This window comes from Rhinolophus hipposideros, assembly GCF_964194185.1.
Source record: "Rhinolophus hipposideros genome assembly, chromosome: 5".
Classification (NCBI taxonomy): domain Eukaryota; kingdom Metazoa; phylum Chordata; class Mammalia; order Chiroptera; family Rhinolophidae; genus Rhinolophus; species Rhinolophus hipposideros.
The window spans coordinates 68,664,150-68,687,545 of record NC_138051.1 but is presented as its reverse complement, the minus strand read 5'-3'; the positions used below and the strand labels follow the sequence as shown (position 1 = coordinate 68,687,545).

Here is a 23,396-nt window from a genome sequence, read left to right as displayed (position 1 = left end):
CCTACCATCCTGAACAGATTGCTATTCTGAACTCAACTACCGAAGAGTGAAACAGTGGGCTTGTGCTGTCTCCCCCACTACAGAGTGAGCTCCTTGATGTCTGCACCCCTGGCACCTAAAATGGTTTCTAGCCATAGCAGATGCTCAGTGAATGCTGTGAGCTGACACAAGGGTGTGTGTGTGGGAATGTGCATGTGCGTGCTCAGGCCTATCTGTAATTACACAGAGTGTGACATATTTTTGCTATATAACTTCCTGCACTCCTATCTTTTCTAATGTTAATAACAAGTGTTTTGTACAAATTACAAAGGAATACCTGCTCTCCTCTCCAACATATACTGAAAATGAAGTCAATTTGACAGGAGCAGAAGCAAGAAGAACTGATTTGCTCATTTGTACCTAGATTATGAACTAAGACACAAAGAGAGGTGGGAGATGAAAGGGGGGAGGTAGGCAAGGACCAGACTACTGGGGATCTTCCCAAGGAGCCTGACGTCTATAGGCGATGGGAAGCCTTTAGAAGATTTCTAGCAGGAGAAAGGTTAAGGATGAGTTTTAGACAGCTCATCCAGACAGCTCTGTGTAGGATTGATGGAGAAAGACCAGTTCCAAGGCTACTGTGATAACCCATCTACATGATCAGGGCCTGAACAAGTGTGATGCTGATGGAAAAGAAAAACTGACTCAAAAGGAATTTACCAAGCCAATTTAGCAAGACTTGGGATTTGATTGAAATGCAAAAAGACGTGAAAGAAGAAAGAGAAAATTCCCCAATGATCCGTAGGTGACTGGACAATGGTGAGACCAGTTCTGACTGGGAAAATGGGCAAATGGGGTAGGCTGGGGTAAAGATGGACTGTTTAATTGTGGACAATGTTGGCTTGGCGATGTCTGAAGGATATCCAAGTAGGTCTGCCCAGCAAGCACATTAGACATGAGACTGTGGATATATTCTTGGACATCCCTTGGCCAGTTTCCTCACATAGGAAACGCAGGTACTGTGGTCCTTGCTCATCCCTCGTGCACTGTTGTGAGGACTGAAAGAGATGGAGTATGAAGCCCTTTGCCCTGTGCCTGCTCCAGTCCTAGAAGCAAGAATCGGGCTTGGGTACAAAGATGGGAGACAGAACTTTGGAAGTGTTGGCATATGCAGAGTATAGTTAAGACCATGAAAGCAGGTGAGATATCTGGAGTGAGAAAGACAACAATAGAAGGACAAAAGCCCAGGAAATACCAGTATTTAAGGAGACTGAAGGATGACGAAAGAAGTACAAACAGAAGCAAACAAACAAAAATGATCCCAGCAGGTGCTAGAGAAACAGAGAAGCAGGGGAGCAAAGAGTCTCAAGGAGAACACAGCAGCCAACAAGACAGGACAAATAAGTGACACGATTACATGATCATTCCTGGGTTTTGCAAGAGCGGTATTGACACAGTGATTGAGGCAGAAGCAAGCTTGCATTGGGAAGAATGAAAGAATGGGGGGAGGGAGAGGACAGAAGCAGACAGCTCTTGGGGAAGTGGCTGAGAAGGGAAGGGGAGGCACTGAGCCTCATCTAAAAAAGGAAGCAAGCAAGGCCAAGAAAGGGCTGGGTGGTTTGTTCTGAGGAGTCAGGGATGCTGAGTGTTTAGAGAGATCAGAGTCTGTTTCTAAAGAGAAGGTGTCAGGAGGAAGGGAGAGCATGAAGGTATGAGAAAGGGAACACCGGACCAAGGGAGGACACAGAGGGGACCCAAGCAGAGCTGGTGGAGGGCTGGGCCCGAACAGGAAGTTCGCCTCATCTGAAGACCACCTGCAGGATATGCCACAGGTGGGAGCAGGAAGCTCACACCCATCAGCTTCTGTTTTCTTGGAAGACTAGTAGTGCACTTGCCTACAGAGAATAATTTGAGTACTACATAGGAAACTAACAAGTTCTCCCTGATTATAACTCTGACTGTAACCTGAGCTCTTCCAAATAATGGCCCAAGTAGAAGACAAGCAAGGAAGTTAGGGTCCTACTAAGAGTAAGGAAAGGAGGGGAAGAGCCTGAGGGGAGTAGTGAGACGTCTTTATTTTTTCGTCCAATTCTCTTAGTTGGTTTCTTCCTTTCAATGTAAGTAAGCGTCACTGAAACAGAACTGTCACTAGGTAATTTGACTTCGAAATATTAATGGAAATATTAGAAAGACTTGTTTAACGTCTTGACAGAAAAATTTTTCAGAATCACTATTTTTCCTGTTTTAAAACAAAATTCTACATACACAAGTTTAATGGGACCAAATACACCAGGAGTCGACAGTGAGCCATTAGAAAATGTAGTTCAGAGAGAAAAATGCACACTGGAGTCCTAAGCAGGCTACTTCAGGAATCACTGAGGTTTTTGCCAGAGCAGGATATTTTATGAAAAAATAAGCTTAAATGGCAACTATCACTTCAAGGTCACAGTTAAACCATGATTGAGTTTATACCCGTTGCTGGTGCCCTGTTCTTACCAAGGGCAGGCTGTCATTCACACATTCCTGACCTCTGGTATGCCAGAAAATGGTGTATGTCTCTCAGTTTTTCCAATTTTGAAAACCACCTCTTCTCACCTAAACGAAAGTTGACATTTTATTTGGGGACCCTGGGATTCAGCTAGTCCTTTCACACACCATTTACACTTATTTAAATAGTCAAGGGAATAAAAATCACTTTACGTATTCATTCTCTCTATTCCTGAGTCTGCTCTTACACACACACACACACACACACACACACACACACACACAAAGTATTAAAATGTCAATATCTGAAATACAAGATTTTTAGAGAGAAAATCTTTTAGCAAAAGTGGATGGCAGTGTTTGAATCCTGAATCAGACTCAAGATGTGAGAACAATAAGGAATTTCTTCATTCTACAAATGTTCCCTAAATTCCTACCACATGCAGGGCCCTCTGCTAGGGGTTGGGGGCAGGCTGAGGTCCCTAATGTTCGCACACAGAGTAGTACCCCTGGGCTGAAAGTAACGGGTCAGGCTGAAGTGAGGGCAGATACCCAAGAACACATTCTCATTCACCCCCAGATATTTGCAACAACAGTGCCCCCGCATATCAATACAACCACACCCCAGTACCGGACGTGCCTGACAAGAAGGCCAGGAGGCCTAGCAGGAAGACTCAAGCAAGATATGCTCTCCGCATAACCAAAGAGCAACCAAGGCATCTGAACAACCAAAACCAAGGCTGGGCTAAACATCGGTGCAAAGACTGTTGGGCCTTACCACGGAGCAAATGAAACTTGTGTTCTGAAAAATAAAATACGTACACTTCAGGAAACCTCTAACTTGACAACTGTGAAAGATCCAGGACCCAAAACAAGTATAAGTCAACAGAGAAAATCAGATGTAATCACCTTCAAGGTAAATCAAAGTTGGGGAGGGGAAACTTCATATTTTCCTGCAAACCAAATCAAAATTGTTGGTACCCTTGATTTTATCCATAAGTCCACAAGTTCAAATGATGCACTTTTAAAACTGTAGTTTTTCTCCTTGAAAGCATGACAGTAATTCACATTCAATAATTAGATACTCAAATTTAAATCAAGGAAACATCTTTTAATGCCAATTGGAAGAGGCTATTTACCATCCTTTTCCTTAACTGCATCATTGAAAGTGCTCACTTCAGATTTTGCAACTAAAAGATGAAGGACTTTTTGAAGTCCTTTGCAACTACGTATTGTTTTGTAACTTTACTTCTTTCTGGTTGGTTATTCACACTAACTCGGAACCTTCTATCTGTCCAATAGCATATGAGCAAATCAACAGACTCAACTTCAAGGTTTTTCATAAATGAACTTTGGCCAACACCGTAGCTATGTTTAATTCCGGCTTCGTGTCCACATATTCCTAGCAAGATCTTTCAGAATGGACATATGTGTAGAATTTATCCCAAGTCCCTATGATTCCAGGATAAGGAAACCATCCCCTTTTCCACCAGTAACCATCCTATTGATTTACACTCCAGAATCTTAAATAAAAAGTTAAAAACAGTAAGAAGGCTGAACTCAAAAATCCCTTCTAAAATTTTCTAAAATGTGAAAAACTCTAAAATTGTACGTAAATAAATGTCTTACTGTTTTCAGAGTTCGTTTCAGAAGAGGCTTGGCCCATGACTTCATATTTAAGCACTGGTGGTCGTGACACTGATGGTAATTTTTCTGCAGCAGTATATGTCATGCACTGCGCTACATTATTTACGTAATTCCTCCCTGTATTCTCACATAACCTCGTGAGGTAAGTACTACATTATGATGAGAAAGCTGGGGCTTGCAGAAGTTAAATGACCTCTGCTAATAAGAGGCAGAACTAGTAGTTGAACCCCAATCTGGCTGACAGCCAACCATCACATTATGATGCACAGGTAATTATGGTAGTTGTCCAATAAATAGTCCTCAACGCCTGTATCTGTGTACGATTACTCTGTAATTGTAGATTCTGCATCCTAATTTATGTGGCTTAGACAAATGCTAATGTGTCTTTTGACATTAAACACAGACCAAATGGATAATGAAGGGGAGGTCAGAAACATTCTGGAGATGCCAAAATAGGCATTATCGGAAATTGTTCACAATAGGCAAAATTATCCAGAGTTAATTCACAAAATTATAGTCCCTAAAGTAGATGAGCAAGAGTCAACTGTATCCAGTTATTCATCACCTTTGAGGTTTTAGTTCCTTTATGATTATTGGTACGTTTATTAATGCTCATCCATAAATTTATTGTTTTGTGGGGGGGAAAAACCACTTTGGGGCCCTATCAATTATATCACTGCAGTGTAATTATCCTATCCCTGTAAGTATTGAAACTTTCCATTAATACTTATAAGTCTATAGAAAATAAATATATCATTTAAAATTTCAAAAATCTGGAATAAATTTCAGTCTTTGTTTCCTTTCCCCTATTCTCTCTTTAGAAAATCTGGTGCTGAAATCAGAGCATAAGCAGAGGCTTCTATGTCATTTGAAAGGCACCAATACTACTATACCCTATCGCATCCACAGGAAACTTTTACATCACTACCCCCATTGTCTAAGATGAAACCATCTGAATGTCTTTCCTTGGCCAGTATGATTATTTTGAAAAGGCCCTTGTCAAAGTATTGATTTCCTTGGGAGATTAAAAGTAACCAAAGCTACCATTTCTTGAGGGCCTATTTTGTGCTGGGCATGTTTAATGTGTTAAATCTATTCTTCATACCAACACTATGAGGTAGCTCACATAAGCACCATTTTCCAAAGGAGAAAATAGTCAGACTAAGGGACTAACTCGTAGCAGAGGTGAGATAATGCATCGAACTTGCTAACTCCAACTCTAGCCTCTTTCCAATACTTCTGTTTGTTCCTCCACATTGCCAAGCTTGTTCCCACCACCGAGCCTTTGCCTTAGCTGTTCCCTCTGCGGGGGATGCTCTTTCTCTAATATTCACATGGCTGGTGGCTTCTTGTCACTTGGGTCACAGCCAAAATGTCACCCTCTGTGAGTCATTCTCTGTCCACTCTAGGTAAAGCAGTCACCTCTCATACTCTATCACATCACCCAGTTTTAATTCTCCCCTTTGCACCTATCCACCACTTGGTATTTTCATAATCACCTGTTTGCTTGCTTACGACCTACCTCTCCCTCCATGCTAGGGTGGAAGCTCTGTGAGAGCCAAGATTTTGGACATTACGTTCTCTACCCTATCTGTAACACCCAGAACAGAGCTGGACAGACAGCAGGTGCTCATCGAAAATCTATGAATAACTGAATGGCTTTCCTGCTGCTCCACCACACATTGAGGTGGCGTTGGGAAAGAATCTTGGATGGAAGTCCAGAGAGCTAGATTCCAGCTTCACCTCTAACTAGTTCAGGGGCTGCATTCTGGACAGCCTCTGTTCAGCTCAATTTCTACTACCATCAGGTTGTTTTCAAAGGTGTTGGCAAGTGAGCCGGAACTCCAGAGATCAGAAAATCTGGTTGGGTCAGAGGGACCCAAGCCATAGGAGACCAGGGATCACAGGGCAAGAGAACCACTGATTCAATCACCACTGATTCAATCACCACAAGACAAGCACCACTGATTCAATCATTTTGTCTTGGACAAACACAGTGGTTCGCCATAACACCCAGTACTGCTCAAAGAGAGGGTAGGTGTTTTAAGTAATACAGATAGATCTTATCTGTTTTTACGGGGGGGAGGGGGGATATATTTTAAAAAGATACTAAGCCAAGGTCACTCAAACTGTCCTAGTTTTTTGCTGGTTTTTTTTTTTTTAACTTTTCATCTACTGCAAACCTCAAAGAAACCCCTTCAAAAGCAGAGGCTTTTGAAAATACCTAAATAACACAACCAAATAGGTCCTAAAAATGGGTCATTATCTGGTATATTTTACCAGGAGCCAGAAGTGAGAATACATTTTTTGAAGCACACCTTTTCCTCTATAATTTATAGCTCCTCTTTTCTATTAGTTGTCTCTTACAATTAGTTGAAGTGAAAATATCTTCAAATACAGGGGAAAATATTAGAACCATACCCTAGGAATCAGAAATTACTAAAAGCGGCCTTATTTTGACACCTTTCAATTGGGGTCTCTTAACCTGAGGCCCTGTGTTCACAGTCAGGCTTCAAGGACCACTAATCTGGTGACTGTTCCCAGCATATTGTCAATATGCATTAATACATTTTTCTAGAAATAGGGTCCATAGCTTTCATCATCACTAAAAGGGTCCAGGGCTCAAAAACATTTTCAGAAGCAATGCTTCTGCTGAAAATCTGTTCTCAAATCTTCTATACTATGAGGGAACAAAAGTAATATATAATAAAGCACTTAAGTCCACAGCTCACAAATTAATCAATTCTGTTTAGGAAATTGTGCTAATATACAGAGGGTGCCAAAAAATGCATATGCATTTTAAGAAAGGAAAAAACTGCATTAAAATTACACTGATGGTAACCACTTTGGTCACCTCTTGTAATTGCAGAAGTCAAATGTGACTTGTATTCATCTTTTGTTTTTGGTATATATTGAGTATTACAATTTTTTTTCCCCTCTTCTGCCTCCCTCTGCCCCACTGGACTCCACAGTCTAGTTGTGTAGGACCCAGCTCCCTGGCGCATGCTGGTGTTATGAGCCTTGCACTCCTCCCAGCTGAGGCAGTCATTTGTCAGTCAGCTGCTCACAGCAGCTCACGGCAGCTCTCGCAGGCTCTCGCTGGCTGCCCTCACGCTGGCTGCTGACCACTCACGCTGGCCGCCAGCTGTTCATGGCAGCACACAATAGCTCACGGCAGCCCACAATGCTTGCCGGCCACTCAGGCTGGCCGCCGGCCGCTCTGAGCAGCCCACAGCAGCTCACGGTGGCACAGCTACAGGGAGAGCTGTTGTTTACAATCTTAGCTATAGAGGAAGCAGCTCACTGGCCCATGTGAGAATCAAACTGGAGACCTCGCTGTTAGGAGCAGGGCGCTCCAACTGCCTGAGCCACCCGGCCGGCCCCGAGTATTACAATTTTAATACAGTTTTTCCTTTCATAAAATGTGTATACATTTTTTGGCATCCTCTGTATTTACAACTTTTGTGTTCTCTTCCAAAAATAATTTCAGAGCCTAGAACAAATCTGAGCATCAGTAGAACAGTCCTTAGAAGATATTTCAGAAAGGAGTATAATTTTCATTATCCAATGGAACCATAACTAGAACCACATAACTCAGATACTGGAAGGGGCCACAACACTTAGGCTACCCAGCCCTCTGACATCACAGATGAGAACACCAAAGCCCAGCATGCAGAGAGAGGCACATCATCCTATTTAAACGCTATGAGAAGAATGTAAAAATAGTGCCATGCAAGTAAAGGTATAAATATGACTTATAAATGAAAATGCAGCTTTGTGGTTTTGGTGTAAGAACTTGGAGAACAGGGTCTGGGTCTAGAATATGCTCACACTGGCCCCATATGACTTACTTTATTAATGTAATTATGAGGGGCGTATGGGGGCCATGGTTCCATCCTCTGGCAAATTTCTTAATTGTATTTATTTATTTATTTATTATTAATTTTTACCATTAGCACAAACTAAATACCTTTCTCTCCCTGTAAGGTCAAAGGTGTACAAGGATAAAACTTATATAAAATCAAAGGAACTTTCTAGAAGGCAGCACACAAAAGCATGGCTACTGAGTGTTCTATTAAGTGGTCTTTCTACTAAAAAGTCCTGTGTGCTTTGACAATCACTGCTATAACTTACCGGTGCCACAGAAATACATAATAATATATAAATCTCTCTAGGCAGTACCATGATTCTCAACAAAAATTTCCCATCTCATAAAATTCTTCCGCATAGCATTTAACCACTAGATAGCCAATACCCTTGGGCTCATTCCTCCACCTAATTAAAATGTCTGTCCTACAAGTGATTTACAGTATTTGTCATCATGGAGGGTGGATATATAAACTGCTGGCTAGAGACACTTGGTGACTACAAAGTATTAATTACCGTGCTAGTGAGAATGGCTTCTAGCAAAAGCTCAAACAGTGGGATTTTTCAACATCTCTCTGACTTGAGGTAAAAGGGACATAACTTACAACCATCCCATAGAACGAGGAGCCCATTCGTGTAAATCAAGAAATATAACTGCATGGCTTAAAATGAGGACCCACTGTAATTCCTTAAGTCTGATTCTAAGCCAAGGAAATAAGATCAACATCACTCTCAATGCTAAAAGTCATTTAGACGTGAGCTAAATCCTCTCTAAATGTGAGCAATTTAGATTTGGACCAACTTAATTCTTAGGAGTTACTAACTTTGACAAGACATAATTCATTTTGACTACTTAAAACCAAACCAATTATTCCAAAAGAGAAGAAATAGTGTAATTGCCTAACACATGGAGGCAGAGGCTTTAGAGATGGAAGGTCCTTAGAGACATTCTACTTCAACCCCCTCATTATATAAACCAGGGAACTGAGACCCTGATATGTAGAGGCTTGTCTGAGGTCACAGCTGATAGGTGGCAAAGCCATGCTTGAACACAGCTCTCCTTACTCCCATTATAGCACAGCACTTACATATCCCTGGAAGTTGTATAATGAAATACGAAGAGAGATTTTTTTTAAATTGGTAGTTAATACTAATTTGCAGTTAAAGTTAACTCCCCACATATTTACTAATAAACCAGCTTCCTCGAAAATTTTAGGATGCATATATATATATATATATATATATATATATGTAAATTAATATCTACAGAAATATACATCTAATTTAATGTATTTATAAATTAGTAAATTACACATGTCTAAACAATCTAAGTATATTTACCTATATTTGTAGGTAGTAAGTGTGAATGTACCTGTCTGTCACACATCATGTGAGCTAAGGTAACAGTACGGCTTTGGCTGGAGCTTTGGTTCCAACATTCTGAAAACAAAGGCTTGAGCTACAGTAGGTGTCAAAAACCTCTCAGGACCAAGCAGGTAAGGAATCAAGATGACTGGTTGGTAATAAGGAGTGGTGAGGTCTGTGGCAAACTGAAGCACCTCCTAAGAACTAAATGCCTTCAGATTCAACGTTAAAAACTTCTCTGCAAATGAATATATCTGCAGGCTGTCCAGAGGCCTGAGAGCTATCAGGCTTTTTCTTGTTGTTCTGAACTAGACGACTCTTCTGCTTCAACATCTATGATTCCTTTATGATCTGTACAAAGCTGAAAGTATTTGATGGTTCCAATGGGGTGTTACTGATTCCTTTGGGAATCAAATGTTCTTTCAAGCCATCAGTTCGCAGGCATGGCAACTTAGTCCCCTCCCAAACCTTCCAAAGATGGAAACATTTCTATGGGTCGGGAACACTTACTTTCAAAGAGGCATGTGTGATGTCTCTCTGGGGCAGCACTGTCAAGTCAAAAGTTACTTTCCTTCTTTTGAGGAATGATTTTTGACAGTCATTTAACTGAAGCAGGCCTGTGGCTATCTATGCTAGTGATTTAAAAAACAACTAGTTTTCTCTAGGAAAATGTCTCTAATTATCACAAACCAGGTGCTCACCAGCATCTTAGTACTTACTTCTGTAATTTCCTGGTTATTGTTTTTTTCCCCCCAATCTATCTTCCTCTTGAAACTATGAAGTCTATGAAGGAAAGAGTCATGTCTGTCTTGTCCACTTGCCTCTCCAGGGTAGAGTAGAGTGTCTAGTACACAGGACATGCTCAGTGGTAGGTGAATGCTCACCTATGGTCTTGGCATTTCATACAGAAACATGTGATGATAGTTTGCTAGAGTAGCTACCCCCAGAGCCGCGGGGATGGTTCTTAGTTCATCCCCCATCCTTTTATACCCTGAACTCCCTCTGACCAATATCACACACTTCCATGAGAGCCCAATCCATTCATACGTCCATTCTTTCAGGATGGAAGTGAATGTGGGCCATGGAGATCTCAGGATGCAGAGAGAACACAAAGTAGGAAGGTCAAACCCAGGCTTGACGTGTCAGGAAAAGTTTTCTGAGTAAGTGATGTCTACAATGAGACCTGAAGCACAGGTAGGAATCAGCAAGGTGACCCTTGAGGACTCAAAAGACACTCATGGCGACTGGAGCACAGAGCACGGGTTGGGATAAGGCTCAAGAGAAAATCAAGGGCCAGATCATAGAGAACGTTCTATACCATTTTAAGGAGCTGTGCTTTATCTGAAGCAGTGGGGAACCACTGAAGGGCTTTAAGTAAAGGACTATCAGCTTGGCAATTGAGAAAGATCACTTTGGATATAGCAAGGATGAGAGTGGAAAAGAGTGGACCGGCACTGAGTTTCCACGCAGGCCTCATTTTTCTCATATTCTAACAAAATAGAGCTAAGCAGTCAACAAAAAAGGAGAACCTGAAATAGTCAATTGTTTCATAAACTAGAAATGAAGCTACAGAAAACCCAAGGCATCTCTCTTATTCTAAGGAACTGTTGCCCATCTCATAAAAGCGTATTGCACTTTTACTATCACAACTAGTCACCATTCTAAACAGTTGCTAGATACCAAAACTGTACTAAGAGTTGCAAAAGATAAAATGATGCACATTTTGCCCACCAACCTCATTAGCTCTCCCAGGTTGAAGTACAATCTTTCAATGCTTATTTCTTGCTTCTCCTCTGAATTTAATAGGATTGGCCCACAAATTACTAGTGAACGAAGTTACAACATATTAACAGGTCTAAAAATCATAGTCTTTCAAAATGAAACAAAAGCAACGAATTTTCCATACACAGTTTTCAGTCCATTTCCATGTTTAAAGTGCATAAAAATCTGGCCCAGTCTTTCAAGCACATATTGGTATACCATTAATTGATTTAAAAGAGGGACACTGTAATAATTGGTCACCTCTTCATTATTTTCATTTATTTATATTAGGAAAATGAATAAAATGTTTAAGGAAAGATGGTCCCAAAGTAGTTACACTTTACTTGCCCGAAAATCATGTTAAAAAAAATTATTCTTTCAACATTTAGTGCCTACTACATACTGGACAGTTCAAGGTACTGGAGTTAGAAGAGTGAATAAGAAAAGTGGAGTCCCTACTTTCAAGGCATTTATTCTCTGAAGGAGGAAGATACAATAAGCAGATAGATTAACAAAATGATCTCAGAGTAATAAGTTCCAATGAAAGGTGACAAGATAATAACATGGTCAGGAAAATGCTCTCTGAGGGGGAAACATCTGTATGAGCTACAACCTGTACGATGAGAAGCAGCTAGCCCCACTGCAGCAAAATTCCTACAATGAAACTGAAAACATAATATACATAATTCAATTTATGTACATTACAAACCTCCCTAAAGTTTTTCCCCAAACAATGAGTTAATGAGTCAGTGTTAAACATGCCTCCCCAACTGGCTCAGAAAAAAAAAATTGTGAGAATTAAATAACTGCATTACAAAGTACAAAAGAAAATGAGCCACTAGATAATAAATCTGGAAGAAATTTGATGCTATAAATTTGTGCACATAGATGTAGGAGTCAAAGGAAAAGACAATCAGAGATTGACCAGTGGTAACCTGGCTGCTTCACCTGACATGACTACCAAACAGGTGTCTCACTGAGAAGCAGAGAGAAAGCAGCTCTCCAGTGCTGGCGGGGAACAGAATGTCTTCAAGAGGGTTGAACCAGGAAAACAGCCTGGGATCCCGCCAAGCAGGTCCTTCCTTCCTGAGGGGATGCCAAGGTCTTTCCATGACGCAGCCTCCAGCTCATCCTGCCCACCCTCTTGTCCCCATGCTCTGCATTAAGTAAGTATTGGATGCGATCCCTATTTGGAAAGCCAGCGAATCAAGAGCAAATATGTGAAAAAAAGGAAATAAGGTTTTAACTTAGACAATCCTTTGGTTTTCAGAAGTCCAAGAAATGATGCAAAATAAACAAGTTCTGGAAGAAACAGAAAAAACTGACAGTGATAATTTCGAATATAAGACTATGACGAAAATCAGAAACTATCTTTAGTGAATTTGTTTTGTTTTTTTTATGCTTCTACTGTACAGCTTTATTAAGGTATAACTGTCGTACAATAACATGTACATACTTAAATGTGAACTATGTGATGAAATTGGACATATGTATATAACTGAGAAATGATTTCCATAATCAAAATAATAAATATATTCATCTCCCTTAGAAGTTTCCTTACACTTTCTTTGTAATCCATCCTACCCTCACCTCTACCTTCCCATTCTCAGGCAACCACTAATTGCTTCCTGTCACTATAAACTGGTTTTCATTTTCTGGAATTTTGTATAAATACAGCATGTACTCCATTTTGTCTGGCTTCTTTCACTCACTATAATTATTTTGAGATTCATCATTATTGTTGCATGTATCAATAGTTCATCACTTTTTATTACTTGGTATTGCATTGTATGGATATACAATTCATTTAAACATTCACCTGTTTATTGACATTTGAGTTGTTTCCAGTTTGGGGGCTACTACGAATAAAGCTGCTAAGAACATTCATGCACACATCTTTGTAGAAATGCTTTCATTTCTCTTGGTAAATACTTAAGTGTAGCTAGGTCATATGGTAGGTATATATGCAACATTTTAAGAAACAAACTGTTTTTCAATGTGACTGGACCATTTCATATTCTGCACAATAGTGTATGAGAGTTCCAGTTGCTCCACTCCCTCACCAACACTTGGCATGGTCAGTCGGTCATTTTAGGCTTTCCATTGAGTTTTGGCTTTAACTTGAATTTCTTTGATGACTAATGATTTTGAATATCTTTTAATGTACAATTTGTCATGATGGTCCTATTCAAATCTTTGGACCATTTTTAAACTGGGTTATTTTTCTCATTACTATTGAGTTGTAAGAGTTCTTTCATACGTATATTCGTGCTACAACTCTTTTGTCTGATTTACATGTTGTAAATATTTTTTCCCAGTCTGTGGCTTGTGTTTTCATTTTCTAAGTGTCTTTTGAAAAGCAATAGTTCTTAATTTTGATAGAGTCCAATTTGTTGATTTCTTATAGACCATTTTATATATGATCTATTGAGTTGATCACAAGAACCTTTTTATTGTGTTAATATAAAGAATTGCATTAATTGATTTTTTAAATGTTAAATTAACCTTGGAGTCCTGGTTATAAACCCAATTTGGTCATGATGTATTATCCATTTGCTATATTGTTGGATTTGATTTGCTAAGATTTAAGAATTTTTATGTCTATGTTCACAAGGGTCTTTGTCTGTAGTTTTCTTCTTTCCTTCTTTCCTTCTTTCTTTCTTTCCTTCCTTCCTACCTTCCTTCCTTCCTTCCCGCCTGCCTGCCGTTTTTTGTAATATTTTCATCAGGTTTTGGTATAAGGGTGATGTTGGTCTTACAGAATAAGTTGAGATGTGTTTCCTTCTATTTTTTGAAGTAATTTGTGTAGAATTGGCAACATTTCTCCCTTAAATGTATGATAGAATTCACCAGTAAAGCCATCTGGAACCTTGAGTTTGCATTGTGGAAAGTGTGTAACTACAAATTCGATTACCTTAGTAGACAAAGTTATTCAATTATTTGAGTGAGTTTTGGTAGTTTATGGCTTTTGTGCAATTTATTCATTTCATCTAAATTGTGGAATTCACTGGCATAAAATTGTTCATAATACATTTTTTCATATTTGTATGATCTACAGTGATTTTCTTTCATCTCTAATATTGGTAACATATGTCTTCTCTCTCTTTTTCTTGATCATTCTGGCTTGAGGTTTATCAATTTTATTAATTTTTTTCCAAAGAACCAGGTTTTTGTTTCATTTATTTTTTTCTCTATTATTTGTTTTCTACTTCAGTGACTACTGCTATCTTTACAATTTTCTTCTTTCTGCTTACTTTGGGTTCACTTTGTTCTTCTTTTCTAGTTTCAGGTGAAAACTTATGTCTTCGAGATCTTTTCTAATTTAAGAGTCTAACACTATGAATTTTTGTTTAAGAACTTCTTTAGCTATATCTCCAACCTCCTTGGGTTTTATGTAGATTAAATAAAATGTGTACAATCAAGAAAGAAATATTTGATTGTCTAACCCATGACAGGCACTGTTTAGTATTAGGAACACACTGCATAAAATAGATTGAACCCATTCTCTCATCAAACTTAGAAGGTAATATTGACAAAACTGGTACTAAAATAAATGTAAATGATTATCTTCTTGATACTTAGAAAGTACATTAAGCCAAAAAGCATAACAACTTTCTTGTTTTATTCTAATGATAAAGGTATCTTCCTGTTTTTGTCTCTTCACATGATCTGGCAAAAAACTAAGTTGCTAGGTCTTTTAAAGTTCAGCAATTTGTAATTCCCATTGCAATACAAATTTATTGCAGCGTAAATCCTATTATTACATTTGTAACTGTCAAAATAAACTATACATTTTAATATAACATACTGATGATGAGTAAGTACTTCAGTAATTCTAAACTTCAGAACCACCTTTAGATCTATAAAGGATCATTTTAAAAACAAGCATTCCATAAATTGCCAAATGGCTTCTTGTGATTATTTTTCTTAAAAATTAAAAAAAGAAAGTAAACACTCTACCCATTCTATGTATTTTATCCTCAAGGTTGGTTCAAAATACCCAGAACTTAAAAAAAATAAAAAAATCTCTGCCCTCCTAATTGAATATAAATGCATGACAAATCACTGGTTTCAAGGTCATTGAAAAGCTGACCTATCATACCAAACACTCATGTTTTCAAAGCACCACCCGTGGGTTATATTAAACATCTAAGTATAATTAATTCAGGCAATTATAGATACAGAAATTTAATTTACATTTAAATCTTTGTTTATCCACTAGGACAATAAGCAGCTCTGCATACTTACACCTTGTAGGTAACCTGAATCTTCCTACACTTATGCTTCTTCTAGTTCTGAATTCTTGGTCTCCATTTAGGCCATAGGTTCTCATCCTTGACCGCACATTTGAATCACCTAAGAAGGCTAAAAATACTGATATGGTGCTGGGGTTCCACAGCCAGAGATTCCTATCTAGCGGTCTTTAAAAGTAGGGAGTTGTAAAAGCTCCCCAAGTGATTCAAATGTGCAGACTAGGAGTAAGGACCAGTCTAGCCTCTGATGGACATTGGCCAGTCTGCAGCGGCACCCTTCAGAACCTACTTCCTCTAGAGCTTTACCCCAACCTAACTTCAATCAGACACTCAATAATTCCATTTGGATTCCTAGGCTCGCCTCTATTTCCTATCCAGAAATTCCCAGGACAAATGTCGGTCTCTGACTGTATTTTGGCTATTCCTCTCCAGTCCACCTCTAAATTCCATAAAGTTCCGTTTGGCTGAAGGGAAATGAATATAATTTGATGATATGGTTAAACAGTCATTATGGGTTCTGTGTTTTTTTCACTTCTATTTAAAAGAAAGGGATAGGTCCACAAGCCATCTGTAATTTTTGAGAATCTATGGTAAAATTATCAATTCCTTAAAGTACAAAATAAATATCTAAATGAGTCTTCATTATTCCATCTAATTCCACCACTTGTTCATTTCGAACAGATTTTCAAAACTGATTCACATTCTTGGTTCAAAACTAACATCCTCCAGAACTCATACCATCAAACTCCTGAGGGTCTTCAGACAGCTTACTCCGTTTTGCCAAACCAGACCACTTCATTACAATTATCATTTCATCGTGTAAAAGTGGGAAGAATAACACCTGCCCCACAAAAACGGTGTGAAGATTAAGAAGCAAAAACGTGTTAGCATTGTGGAGAGTGCTCTAGAAATTTTATTTACAGCATAAGTGTTGCCTCATGGGAAATAGGTGAAAAGCAGAGGCAAGTGGTAAGTTGCGGATAACTATCTGTCAATACACAGAAACACCAGGAGGTGTGGCGGGGGTCCACAAACTGAGGAGCTCCCATAGCTCTCAGACCAACAGCAGCAGAAACGCATACTGCAGGACTCACCCCTCTCAGGTGAGACTTTACTGGTGATGTTACTTGCAAACTACATGTAAACCTCATCTCCTTGCAAAATTGCTAAACAATAAAACTTTGCCAACATGCAGACCCAAGGACTCCAATTCAGCCAGTGTAGGTTATGTATCTCTGGGATGTAATGGATCTGCATGCCGAAACACGTGTGCAGGTCTGAGCCGCTGAACCAACATGTATCCATAAACACTATGAATAATACTTGCGGGAATGTATGGCTTTCTCCTAAGAAACGTTTGAAGTACTTTACCCAAATCAAGTCACTTTCTATCATACCTTGCCTTTCTTGCGTGTTAACCGCGTGCCGGGAGTTGGGGAGGGGAGCCTTACCAATAGTCTGGGCGGATGCGGGGGGTGACCGCCCCCGCCTTGAATTCCCGTTAGCCCAACAAGCTGCCATCCCAAAAGGGGAACGTATCCAGGCTGGCTTCCTGGCGACACACCTCTGCCCTCACACACCCACCGCGGTCGCGTCACCAGTGCCGCGGCCACTTGGGCAAGGACCAAAGTCTAGAGGGAATTCCCTCCGCTGCGGAGCTCAGGAAGACCACGGGAAAGCGAGACCACGGCGAGTTTTGACAAATGGAGAGGAGAAAGGGGGTCAAGGGGACCCAGCCAAGAGGAGTCACAGCTACTCACCCAGCCCTCGAAGGTGTCCGAGGCGCCGGCGGTGCGCAGCAGCTCGTGGAATTGCAGGGTGCAGTTGGCCACGAAGTGGTCGTAGCCCAGGGGCGTCTCGTGGAAAACAGCCAGCTCTAGGTGGCCGCCGTCGGTGACATTGGCGCAGAATTCCTCATTGTAGGTGGGCTTGTTGGTCTTCTGCTTGGTGCTGGTCTGGCCCACGCGTACCTGGTCCACACTCACGGTCAGGTAGGGATCCAGCAGCTGGTGGCCCTTCTTGAAGAGCGAGTGGCGCAGGGACCAACGGGTGGGCTGCAGCCCCACGGCCTCGCCAATGCGGACCCTCAAGTAGCCATTGAACTTCATGGTGCCAGACGACATGCCGGCGCCGCTGCCCCGTCCCCGGGGGGCCGCGCTGGCTCGCAGCGGGAGAGTCTGAAGCCCCTGCTCAGGCCAGCCCTCGCGGCAGCTCCCGGGAGAAGCAGCGCCCGATCCCCCCTCGCCGGGCCATTCTGTCTTCTCTGCGGGACCGTCCCCTCCCCTCCTTCCCTCCCTCCCTCCTTCGCGAGGTGGAAAGGAGGGGAGCCCCGCGCTGAGCTCGCAGCGGGCCGGGGGAGCCCCACCGTCCCTCTCGAGCGCGCCGCGCTTCCCGGGGGCTCGCACCGGACTCGCCCCTTCTCCAGAGCCGGGAGGCTCCTCTCCCCGGAGAGCCGGAGCGACCCGTCCGGTTAGCTCCAGCCTTAAGCGTCTTTTGCTCCCGCCTCCTCCTGCTGTTCCTCCTGCCCCCGCCCCCACGGGCTCACGCTCTCCCCCACTCGGCGAGCTTCAAACCAGGAAGCAGCTGCCGCCGCATCCCCGGCCGGAGCCTCGCGCCGCCAGGCTCCAAGTTCACCGAAACCCTGCGCGGGTTTCCGCGCCTTTCGAACCCCGGGGGCGTGGCGCACAGCCCTGCCGCCGGGGCTGCAGCTCAGCGGCCCCGCGCACGCCGCGGGGTAGCCCTGCGTCCGCCCTCTCGCCCAGCTCTGCAAGCGTTCCCTGCTGCGCGGGGTCTGGCTGTACGCCGCCCGCTGGAGGCTACCCCAGGTGCAGGCCAAAAAGGAATGAGCTCGAGACCCAGCTCAAGCAAACACCTGAGGCATGGAAGAGAGGCCCGGGGAGGGCTGGAAAACGGGGAGGAGGAGGAGGAGGAGGAGGAACAAGGGAACCCAAGCTGCGAGGAGTCGCTCGAGCCCTCCCCCCCAACCTGAAAGGTGGGCTGGCGACTCTGCCTGGCGATCTGAGAGAGGCCCTGGCCGGAGGTGGGCGCCCGGCGGGGAGGTTCCTTTTCCTAATCTTTACAGGGATGGCTCATCCCGGGTCAACTTGGGCCCATCCTGTTTGTGCGCCTTTCCTGCAGAGAGTAATCACACGTTGTTTTGTGTGTGTGTTGGGTTTTTTTTTAATAGAGCAGTAGTAATGATGGAAATCCTGTCCGCCTTCTTCCTCCGAGAGGTGTGTCTTGTTGCACAAAGAGCAGGAAAGGTCGGTTCTGAAGGCAGACATGGCCGAGATGTAATAAGTCTCTTCCTTCGCGGGGCGGTTTCTGGTCCACCCAGCCTGGCATTCACACACACACAGATACACACACACACACACACACACACACACACACACACACACTCCCTGACACATGTGCACAGAAGAAATCGATTCTTCAAGGAATACACAGGGTTGTTGCTGTATTTGCGAATCAGAGTGAGCAGCCTTCCTTCCCACTCCTGGCCACAGTAATTTTTGTCCCCTAGGAGAATCTTTCAGGCTACTCTGTTCTATCCATTGCAAAGCTTGCTCTCTGAGGGCCAGCCACGACCAACTTATCTCCCATAAAGCCTCGGCCATTCTTAAGACGCTTAATCACATTCTGTCTGGCTTGTCAGGTTCCCTTGGGAGCAGATAGGTTTTTCCAGCCCCCACCAACCCCAACCCCAGTGCCCTGTTCAGGGCTCCCAAACTGTGTAGGTTATCGACAATTTCACTGGAATGAATAGAGGCGCACTATAGAATGAAAACAAGTAAAAACAATGGGCTGGTGGGGGAGGACCTGTTTTAAAACACCAAAGCTTCCTTTAAGTGAACAGGGCAGGGATGCAGCACATCACCATAATGACACCTTAGTTTTAGGCAGGGCTTGTAAAACAAGCTCCCAAACACTCAGGGAGCTCTCGTCTGGCTCTTCTGCTCCAGGAGAAGAGGTCAAAGAGACCATTTGGGTCAACTCTGTCAACCTCTCCTCCAAAGAGTGGGACTGTAGCTTTAAGAACCACTGAATGATTTGCTGCCGTTGGGCTTTGACACTAAAAGAAGACAGTCCCCAAATGGTGAGCAGTTAGCTACACAGCTGCTCTGGGGTTGGGATGTGAGGGACAGAGACTATCTTTGCCTTATCAACACCAGGCACAGATGGGCAGTCGTGACAGCAGTGAGCAGGACAGCTATGATGCCTGCCCTCCTAGGGCTTACAGCCCCACAGGGAAGAGAAACAATAGATCACACAGGTAGAAGATTAGTGAAAGAAAAGGCTAAGGGGTGATGGGACAATGAATCCTTGTCATTCAGAGTCAGGAAAGGACCTCTGAAGAAGCATGCAGAAGGAGCAGCTTTATTCAAGATTCCTGAGAAAAGAGACTCTTTGACCTGTTTGAGGAACACGTGGTTGGAGATGAGAAAGATAAGGGGAGAGTGTCTGAAACGAGCCTGAAAATGTGGGTCAGGGTCCAAGCCTGACCAGACTGGTAAGTCATGGGAAAATGTCTTTGGACATTATCGATGGGCAACTGAAAGTCTCTGAAAGCTGTTAAACAGGGCCGAGACAGGATGAGATTTATGTTTTAAAATATTTCTCTAGGGCTGTGTGAAGAATGGATTGGAAGGAGCAAGCATGAATGTGAGGAGACTCGTTAGGAGGCTATTGCCAAAGTCCTGAGGACAAAAGATAGAGACTGCCACTTAGGTGGTGGTGATGGAGATGAAGCAGATGGGTGTGAGAAGTGTTGTTTAGGTCATAGAATTGACAGGTTCTGGAGATGGGTTGAATGAAGGGAATGAGGAAGAGGAAAATATCAAGGATGACTCAGGAATCCCACTTGAGCAACCGCGTGGATTGGGGAGCCATTAGGAATTAGGAAACACTAGAAAAGGAGCAGATTTGTGGAGGAAGATGGAGAGTTCAATTGCAAACGTGTCAAGTCTGATATATCTTTGATACCTTTAAGTGGAAATCTGAAGTGGGCAATCGATTATATGGTTGTGAAGCTCAGAGGTGCAGTCTGAGCGAAAGACATAAATTTAGGGGCCATCAGTATATAAATCACAATGGAAGCTAGAACTGTGGATGAGATCTCTGTTTCAGGAAAATATAGGAAGAGAGTGCAGCATGAGAAAAGAAGGGGAACTCTAACATTTATAGATGGAGCACAGCTAGGCAAGGAGGTTGAGAAGCAGAAGCCAGTGGGGTGAGAGAAAAACCAGGAGGATGTGGTATCCAGGTAATGTGGAAACCAATCAAAAAGTTTTCAAGCAGGAAGGAATTGGTTAGCTCGGTCAAATGATGCTGAGAGATTAAGTAAACAAAGACTAAAGCAATCAGAAAAGCACTTAGAAATGTACTAGGAATTGCATTTGGAGAAGTCCAAAGTTATATTATGTCTAAGATAAGAAACAGTAATAGTGATAAGAAAAAAGAAAATACCCCTAATCTACAAAAGGACCTATGCTACAGATTTTAAAGCAGTCAATACAGATATGCAAGTTGCTATATTGCATTATACAATAGACTATATTGCATCACAAAAACCACTAATAAACAAGATAGGACATATACAGAGGGGACTTCTTGCTCCCCTACCTTCCTTAAAAGTCAGGACCAGCTCTGAATAAAAGCTGTTACACAGGTGAGGTTTGTATTGGCAGACCATCCCTTCCTGCAGGGAAGGATGGCAATGGACAGGTCCTTAGTCACCTCTGAGCAGTTGCAGTAGAGGGGTGGGGTGAATCTCATTTAGAGTAGGTTAAGATGAAAAATAGAGAGAGTAGATACTCTTCCTAGAGGTTTGGCTGAAATGGGGAGAGAATGAGAGCTGAGGAAGAAGATCAATCACTAGGTGGAAGGTTGTTTTAGTGTGGGGAACAATACAAGAGAGGAGAGAGATCATCCAGTTCTGAGACTGCAGGAGGGAATGCCAGCCAAGGCAGGGGAAGAAATGGGCCTTACTTTCAAAAGAAATACCTGTTTGTGGCTCTTAGCCTGCTGTCCAAAATTGCCTCCATATAGCCAGGGGAGATGGTCACCAGCAGCCCAAACTTCCCAGATTTCCAGCTTCACAGCCCCAGTAGAAGGAGGATATTCTCTACCAGCATCCTTAAATCAACCCGAGGTGTGGACAGGTAGATTCTGTTTGTCTCCAGCGTGTGTCATGTGTCATTAAATGGCTCCTGAGGGACGCTAGGTAGGTATTAGACAGTACACAGTACAAGATCCTTGTAGGAAGTGATGGTCAGCCAATACAAACCTCACCTGTGTGACAGCTTTTATGCAGAGCTGGTCCTGACTTTTAAGAAAGGCAGGGGAGCAAGAAGTCCCCTCTCCTCTATATGTCCCATCTTGCTTATTAGTGGCTTGTATGTAATGAAATATATCAACTTGCTTATCTGCATTGACTGCTTTAAAATCTGTAGTATAGGTCCTTTTGCAGACTAGAGGGTTTTTTCTTTTTTTCTTATCATTATTACTGTTTCTTAGTCATACTATGTATAACTTTGGACTTCCCCATATACAATTCCTAGTACATTTCTAAATGCTTTTCTGATTGCTTGCTTGATTGATTGAATCACTGCCATTTTTCTCATTTCTTAAGGAACATTTCACACAACTTCCATTCCACATTAAAATAGAATTACATAATTTAGAGAATAAAGGGCCAAGTAAAAAACTACCCCATGTGACTTTGAAATGGCACAACCTTTGGAGGGCAGTTGACAGCATACAACAAAAACTTCCAAGTAAGAAATCAGTTCTTTGTTCTTTGCCTGAAGAGGTCCAGCAATAGTGGAATGACTAAGTAAATTGTAGAATAGCAACTCAACAGACTATTACGTAGTTATTAAAATGACATATGACAAACAACATAGAAAAAAACGATAGTCAATAACATTTCAAAAATCTAGAGTAAGAAATACCAATATGCTATGAAGTACATAAAATATGTACACCAAAGGATAAAGATTGGAATGCACCACAGGTAAATGAAAACAGTCCTCAGAGTGTTAGACTTACAAACAAATAAGAAACATACTGATGTGAAAGGACTCTGAGGGTAAAATAATTCACATAAAGGATCTGATACATTACCAAGCACATGGTACATTTCAGTTGTTACCTTGGCTAGGCTATTATCATTTATTGAGTATCCACCAGCATTGTAAAGAGGCACTTGACTAACACTATTTCATTCGTTCCTCATGACAACAATTGAGGTGTTATTTTCTCTATTTTACAAATAAGGACACCAAGGGTCAGAAAAGCTAAGTGAATTGGATCACATAGTTAATACATGGTAGAGCTGAGATTTGACACATTTTTTTTAAATGCATGCCTAAGCCCACCCCAGACTGGTTCTGGTGCACAGTAGGATTGAAAACTAGCGCCGTACACTGCGAACAAGGAGGAAGATTGAGATTCCCAGCCAGCAGGAAAGATGGGACAAAGGGCAGGAGGTATGGAAGTGGGATTCCTTAAAAAAAAAACAAAAACAAACAAACCAAATGTGAATATCCATTTCTGAATATACAGAATGGTATATGTATAAAGGTACATGTAATGTAGCAAAGATAGGCCACCGTGTCCTACTATAGGTGTTCAAAAAGAACAGCAAAAAATAAGATATTTCACAAATATAGTAACACTTCTCAGAATGGAAGGAAGACACTAGTCTCATATTGAAAAGGACACAGTGCATTAGGCAGAATGAGTAAAACAAACAAACAGAAAAGACCCGTGTCTAGACACATCATTATGAAGTTTCTGAAGACTTAGGTAAAGGAAAGATCTTCAATGACTTGGAGGAAGAAACAGAGGCCAAGTCGGGGGGGTGGGAGGGATGTGAGATAAGATAAGAGTAAGGTCTTCAGTGAGCCACAGACTCCTGACACACAAGTCAGGTAGTGTGTCAATGGATGAATGGTTCACAACGAGTGAGGGAACGAGGGAAAAGTCTGAAGGGGAAAAGTCCTAAAAGGGCAGATGGAACGGGCAGGCGGC

The 23,396-nt window shown here is 42.0% G+C and overlaps 1 protein-coding gene across 1 annotated transcript in view; it reads right to left on the bottom strand.

Moving 5' to 3' along the window:
- PRKCH (protein kinase C eta) overlaps positions 1 to 17,970 on the bottom strand; it is a 217,048-nt gene extending 199,078 nt beyond the window's left edge. Inside the window, exon 1 of the mRNA XM_081049156.1 lies at positions 17,120 to 17,970. Within this exon, the coding sequence (XP_080905282.1) occupies positions 17,120 to 17,482 (363 nt within the window). The 5' untranslated portion in view covers positions 17,483 to 17,970. The remainder of the gene's footprint in view (positions 1 to 17,119) is intronic.
- Between the last annotated feature and the right edge of the window lie 5,426 nt (positions 17,971 to 23,396).